General features: G+C 56.8%; 1 protein-coding gene across 1 annotated transcript; it reads right to left on the bottom strand.

Annotated features, from left to right (window-relative positions):
- Positions 1-2,881: 2,881 nt before the first annotated feature.
- On the bottom strand, positions 2,882-6,429 carry LOC136153911 (uncharacterized protein CXorf49 homolog). The gene is made up of 5 exons (XM_065916051.1): positions 5,137-6,429; positions 4,349-4,505; positions 3,806-3,882; positions 3,484-3,529; positions 2,882-2,922 (listed from the first exon to the last, which is right to left on the bottom strand). Exons 1-5 carry the CDS (start codon positions 6,427-6,429, stop codon positions 2,882-2,884), a joined length of 1,614 nt encoding a protein of 537 aa, XP_065772123.1.
- Between the last annotated feature and the right edge of the window lie 554 nt (positions 6,430-6,983).

Genomic DNA, 6,983 nt, shown 5'->3' with positions numbered 1-6,983 from the left:
TCCTTCAAGAGTCCAGAGAGAGAGGTAGACCTGGGGCTGGTGCTGGTGGGGTGTGGATGTGATGGGGAGGGAGCATCTTCCCAGGTGTTGGACAGGTAGCAGAATCAGGTAGGATGTGGCCTAGGGCTTTCCAAAGCAGCTGTCACTGTTGCCCAGGCTGGAGAAGGGGCATGAGGGGGAAAGGCAACAGGGGTGCCCTGAATGAGGCCGGGATTCTTCATTCCTCCTACCCCCTGGGGCCCAGATGGATTTCTTTAACCTATGCCTCAGGCCCTGCCACGGATGTCCCACTGGAAGTGGAAGGCTTGGGGCTGAGCCACGGCCTGTGATGTCTATGATTCCAGCAACATTATAGTGAGGTAGTTGGTCTGAACTGTGTGCTCAGAGGAAGTAAGGGAGCCTGGTAAAAAGTGAACGAGGGGTTGTGTTCACGCCCTTGCACCTCCACTTCCATGAGCTCCTCCACTTCCTCACCCTGGTGACCAAAGTCCTGGGTCCCTCTCTGCTCAAGGGTGGTGCTGATGCTGGTGCTGGACTTCTCCCTGGGCACAACTTACCTACATGGCTCGGTCGGCAGAGACCTCTGCTGGACGGTCTCTGCCAAATTTACTCACTCAGACAACAGCGAGATGGGCTAGACTACCAGGCAATAACCACTGGATCAGCTCTAAACTAAGTGATCAAGACCAACTTCCAGGGAGGGGTCTGAGTGGAAGGAGTAAGTCCCGTGCATGTTCTTTTCTTAACATGAGGTCTCTGACTGTTCCACCCATACGTAGTCTGTCCACCGGGCCTCATGCCAAGAGGCCTGGAAGGGAATCAACGTGAGAATATGGGCGAAGTGCTCCCCATTGTCCAGGTGCAGTCACTCCTAAATTCGCTTCCTCGTGGCACCCTTCTTGCCCCTGCCTCGAGTAACTCATGTTGGGCAGTCTCCTGTTTCTAAGATGAGCAGCGATATCCCTGGTACTCTCCAGAGCCACTCTACCCATTTTCATTCATCCACACCCTCAGCAGTCGGCAGATATCATAAAATGGCAAGGTAGGATCCAGGGCCTCCTCCAGCCACTCCAACTCTGTCAGAGTCCCAACACCCTGTCCTGAGGTTTGGTGACCCCTGCATCATCCCCCTCCTACATTTTGGGAATATAACAATACCCCTTGAATATCGGGGATCCAACACTTGCTTCAGCTCACTCAGTGCCTTACAGAAGCTGGACAAGTCTCTACATTTTCTGCCTCAAGGGCCTTATCCTAGCTGACTTTTATTCACACAGAGAGATGTCCAGGCACCAACTCTGAATGTGCTACCTACCATCATACCCACTTTTGTGTAATAAAACCCTGGTCTTTCAGGAATGGTGTCAGGCCGACCCTACCCTCAGTTCACTTAAACACAGATCTGTCTCTCTGCGTCTCAGTCTGGCCAAGTCCTGGAGTGCTGGGTGAGGGAAACAAAGTGCTCCCCAAATTCCAGCGAGGGGGGAATTGAACACAGAGTTCAGACTCATTGTCATGTGCCCTAAAGATGTAGTCCAGGATACTGAGCTGGGATACTCTGGGAAATATCATTTGTTGGAAGATCTGTGTCATGGGTCTGGTGAAACGGTATTTGATAGGGACCCTGCAAGAACAGAGACTTACTAACCACACTTGCCATAGAGCATGATGGGCCCATTTCCACTCAAGGGTATAGAGAGGCTCAGGCTGGCGGCGAGGGTGGTCAGCTGGCTAGGGCAGGGAGGATGTGAAAACACTGAGGACTCCATCATCCATCTCTAGCTGCCAGGGTGCAGTCTGACCCAGGTTGGCACCAAACGGATGCATCTCCTGACCTCTAGTCCAGAGCCTAGCCTGTCTCCTGTGTTCCCTGTACCTTCTCTCCTGCTCCCCAGGTCACGGGATCCAGGCTTCATGCCCAAGCCCCTTATTGAATCCAAAGAAGGAGAAGTGAAACTATTGGTGCTTGCGTCTCAGGGTTGAGGGCTAAAGAGGAGAGGAGGACTGTGTGCAGGTTCCAGCGTGCAAGGTGGGACTGGGGCAGGGGTGGGGATGGTACGCGCAGTAGGGACTCCAATGAGAGGGCAGAACTTGGGAAAGGAGAGATGCGGGCACCTCTGCCTGTTTCCACCTGCTGAACTACACGTGCAGGCAAAGTCACCAATGGCAAGTCAGGGAAGGGATCGAGGGTGCTCCAACAGGAAAATAGAGTGGTCAGGATAAGTAGGACCATGAGTCCAGTGAGGCAGGAGGATGGGTTGGAGCTCTGTAAGGGGGTCATGTCTTCCTTCCAACGGGGAGGCAGAATGTCAGCAATGGATGGGACCGGCAAATTGCAGAGGAGGGTGGTTAGCGAACTAGAAGAGGGCCTTTAGGGGAATGGGAGGATGTGCCAATGTGGCCAGTCAAGGCCCTCAGTAAACCCAGACTGGGGGCACTCCGTTGCCCTGATGGCCTGGATGGTAGAAGAGGCTGACCGAGAGACCCCACCACAGGATGCCAGAGGTACTGCTCTGCAACAGGCTATGATACGGAGTTGCTCCTCACCAGGCCTTGCCCCACCACTCCCCCAACCCCTACCCCCCAGAGAAAGGGCAGTACAAAGAACATGAGAAGTCCTTTAATCAAAAACTGCTGTGACACTGGGCTGAGAGGGGACAAAACAAAGGGCAGAGGATGCCCTGGTGGAGGCAGAACGAGAGGCAGCAAGCTTGGCCACAGCTCGCCAGCCCCGGAGGTAACAGCTGCTCCTCTTGCAGGAAGATACTGGACTCAACCTGTAAGACAGCAGAGTCAGGGAAGAGCCTCAAGCCAGGGCAGCCCACAGCCCTGCTCAACAACCAACGTTGTGGGAAGGGGTATGCAGTGTGTAACACTCACTTCAAACGATCTGGAACTTGTCAGCCAGGTACCGCATGGAGGCTGCAACAGGGAGAGGCATAAACAGGTGCTCCAGACAGACGGACATAGAAGCCTGTGCCCCTGTACCGGTGGGGAACCACCTAGCCCTGCAACCTGAAACGCACATACGCCCAGCCCCAATGCAAAGAGCTCTGGGCCTGATCACTCCCCGCCAACGGAATTTAATGTGGAGCCATTTCCTAAAAGGAATCAAAATGTGCCAGCAGCTCTCAAGCTTGGGGCCACGCACAAACCATTCAAAAACTGTCTCGTAAACAATCCAGCAAGACTCTTAGAGGCCACACCAGATCAACAAGGCATCTCTAAAGTCCTATCAGAAGGAGGTCTCTAGGACTTCCTGGCTGGCAGAGTGTGCACACAGTCCACGCAGTACTTTGCTACTTGTCCACATCCGCAGCTGAATATGCACCGCACGCTCCAGCGACAGGCTTGATAGGTTCTCCTCCCCACAGGAACGCTGATCCCTACGAGGCCCTCGGCACCTGCAGCCCACCCCACCCCAAGGGACCACCCCGATTCTGCACTAAGAACCCGCTGCTCTCTGTCCCTGGTTCCTCATACCAAGTTGATCCTTAAGGTCGTCTATTTCTCTCTGAAGCACCAGACACTAGGCCAGCAGACACAGGAGGAAGAGAAATGGTTAGTATACACCCGCCTCCCCTCTTCTCCTCCTCTCCTCTCCCCCGGGGCCCTCCATCCCAAACCAGGTGTCTAGACTGGCAAGGGAAAGACTTTCCTCAGGGGAAAGGAGGTGGGCTCCCTCCCTGGGGTGTAGGACGGGGATGGGATGGGGGTGAGGGGCCCACAAATATCAGTTGCACTTGGACTCAGATCCCACCATGGGGTTTGGGTGTGCATTTCCAGGAGCCAGAAGAAGCATTACCCGAGGACACCCCTGCCTTCCGAGTGGCTGCTGCTGCCCTTTCCGTCTTGGGGGATGGTCAGTTGGTTCCCGGTCACCTGAGAGGGAAAGGACACACAATCCAGCTTCCCAGGTTCCCAGTGAGGTGCAAAGTGCCAAGCCAGGTCTAACGTGAGGTGAGGCAGTACCACCCTCTGCTAGCAGCAAGAGTCCCCTGCTCCGCCCGGCAGGCAGCACAAACCTTCTCTCTGGACCTGCCCCTCCTACACCTCAGGGACAGCCATTTCACCTCAATGGTTGCCAAAGGCTGTTGTTCTGGGTTCGAACCTCCCAGAGTGGCAGCCACAGCCAGCACCTGGGAGAGCAATGTGGGCGAACAGCACTTCACAGGAAAGGCTATTAGCCTACAGTCTACGCCCAGAGTTGACACCCTTTTTCCCATGGGTGAAGCGTCCTGAGAGCAAGGCTGAGCCCCCAGAAGAGAGAGAGAGAGAGAGTCAGAGACCCAGGTTTCTGCCCTCACCCCTGGCCTCCTCCCCCCATATCAAAACCCAGGACACTCACCTGAGGGGCCAGGCCCTCTGGGCATGACTTCTCCCTTGTTCATGGCCACGGGCTCTGAGTTTCCTGAATACTGTGTGCCACTGATGATGAGATTGGTGCTACTGGGTTCTCCATGATGCACCCATGGACAAGATGACCATGGCCTGTCAGTGGTCAGCTAAAAAGGCAGATTTCTCACTGATCTGAAGAGTGTGTGTGCACGTGCACGCGTGTGTGTACCAGTGCATTTATATGTCTATGCCTGTGTGTGGGAGAGCTCATGTGATTCAAGACGGAGCTGAGGCAGGGAATTGGAAAGAGAATTGAAAGGCTGATCTCTTTAGCACATTCTCTGTCAGTCAGCCCCAGGTCAGCAGGTAGAGCTGAGCTGGGGACAGCATTGTGTCACTGAGAAACCTGGGGTCCCTGCAAGGAAGGTTTGGGGAAGACCTAGCAAGTAGGATTCAGCAAAGTGATGCGACTAAACACTGAAGCTCTGTGAAGCTTTCAAGGGGTCCCCGCAAATCAATTCAGCTACCAGCTCTCCCTTCCACTCCAGCCCCAGCCTTGTGGAGGAGGCTGGAAACAGGCCAAGGGTGGAAAACCGAGCCCAGCACACCCAAAGTGCTACCTTAACATTTGTCCCTAGTAAAAGGACCCCAATCTGGCATCCTGATGACCCAGTGACTGAGGGTCACCCAATGACAACCCCTGAGGGATGGAGAGAAGGAGCAAGGGGTGAAGACCTGTGTTGTGGGGAGGGTGGGAGGCGGAAGAGTGAGGAGAGAGGAGGGGCCTGGCCTACTCACTTGGCCCTTTGGGAATGGGTCTCTATTTAGGTCGTTGTCTTCTCCCGACACCGCAATTGCTGCCACCGACTCCCGGGCCTGCCTAGCCACGGGTTTCTTCCCAGTACCGGTGTGCTTGTATTCTTCAGCTCCCCAAAGGACCAAGGCATACTTCTTGGAACTCCCGAGCAGCGGGATGCCAGAAATTGGGGGGAAGGTGGCCGGTTCCAGGGGAGTGCCTGAGATTCTTTGCCCCCAGGAAGGGAAGTTTCTCCCCACGGCAGGTTTGGAGACGCCCCCAAGGGACTTCTTCTCCTGGACCCCCTTCCTTCTAGGAGTGGGCCGCGGCAGGCTGCCTGTAGTGGCAGCTGCAGGAGCTGATGCTACTGCCACTCCCAGGTAGCTGGACAGGCTGCCCCCCTTCCCCCAGAGCACGCTCTGTATTTTTCTAGGGGGAGAGGTGTCCTCCTGCTCTGCATCGCCCTGCCTGCCCTGCCTTTCCACAACCGAAATTAATCCTCGCGGAATCGAGGATAGGCAAGTGTCTGGCACATTAAGGAGATTCTCCCTGCCTTGGACATGCAAGCGTCTGGGTGTGTTCCCAGGATCTTCGGGGCTGTTGAGCTTGGCCTGGCCTCCGTCTTTGGGATAAATGCTCACCCTCATCCGCTCTATCTTACTGAATTCATCGGAGGACTCGGGGTCGGACAGCAGCCCGGCTGTGCTTTCTGACGGAGGCCACTGGCAATTCACAGCCACGTTCAACCTACTCTTAGTGCCTTTCTTAGGGTTCCCCCAGGCCCGGCCTGCCTTGGGCCCGCCGACCCGCAGAGGGCCAGCCTCAGCCTGTGCGGCCTCCCCACAACTCTGGGCTGCACCGCCTCGACTGCGGGGTCGCGCCTCGAGGTCCCGCAAGGCAGACACTTCGCCGACCGCGTAGCTCTCCTGGGACAGGTATCTGCGGGTGCCCAGCACGTCGTTCAGGTCGGCCAGCTGCTGCAGGATGGCCGCCACTGACTCGTCAGCCAGCTGCAGGGCGTCCCCCTGGTCGTCGGCCAGGGAGCCAGGCCGGCGTTCGCGGCCCTGCAGCACCGGCCCTCCCGCTTCCAGCACCTCCCGATCTGACTCGAAGCCCTCAGGGTCTGGGAAGCCATTCCCGCCCTCACCTTCGCCGCTTCGTGGTGCCCCAGGCTCTGGGCTGGGGCCGGGTCCCCGCGGGGCTATGGAGCCGGCCTCAAGGCCGCTGGTCTGCTCCCCGCACTCTGAGCCACAACCCGCTCCCGAAACAGACACCTCATCATCTGGGGAGCTCATGTCGCGATCTGGGTGGCCGCCAGATCAGGGGCGGCGACCATTTATCAACCGGGTCGCGGTGGCGGCGGTCAGGGCAGGTGTGGCAGGCGGCGTCTGGAGCTCGCCGTCAAGCATGCTGGAGATGGCCGCAAATGACGCGAGGCTTTCAGCGCGCCAGCCCTGCCGCCTCCTCATTGGTCCGGTTCCTGCCAACCAGCACGCGCCTTGTTTGGCCGTCCCCTCGAGGTGTAACCAATGGGGTCGAGGGCCTCCTCTGGCTTGCTGCCAAGTCCAAGGGCCGTCCGGGCAGTTGGCGAGTTGGCGGGTGAATGTGACGCTGCGAGTATACCTCTGTCAAGCCTCTCCTCCCACCTCCTCCAAGTGCTTAACGATTCCGAGAGTGGGAGAGTTTAGCGGCAAACCTCTGTGGCGGTGCTGCAAGCAAGCCATTTGGGAGGTAATTTCGCAGAATCTGTGAAAAGCAACTTATACAGCAGAGACCCCGTGCCCGGCACTCTTCTAAGTGCTGTATGTAAGTAGTAGTGGTTCTTTGTGACGCTCCCAGGACTCTAGTA

Source organism: Muntiacus reevesi, chromosome X, assembly GCF_963930625.1.
Source record: "Muntiacus reevesi chromosome X, mMunRee1.1, whole genome shotgun sequence".
Classification (NCBI taxonomy): Eukaryota; Metazoa; Chordata; class Mammalia; order Artiodactyla; family Cervidae; genus Muntiacus; species Muntiacus reevesi.
The sequence above is the reverse complement of the archived record's forward strand: the minus strand, read 5'-3'. Positions and strand labels throughout refer to the sequence as shown.

Coding starts and splice junctions, on each gene's coding strand:
- LOC136153911 (XM_065916051.1), bottom strand. CDS start 6,429: ATGAGCTCCCCAGATGATGAGGTGTCTGTTTCGGGAGCGGGTTGTGGC. Junction 3,883..4,348: donor CAGAGGGCCTGGCCCCTCAG/GTGAGTGTCCTG, acceptor TTTCCCTCTCAG/GTGACCGGGAACCAACTGAC. Junction 2,923..3,483: donor CGACCTTAAGGATCAACTTG/GTATGAGGAACC, acceptor TCCCTGTTGCAG/CCTCCATGCGGTACCTGGCT.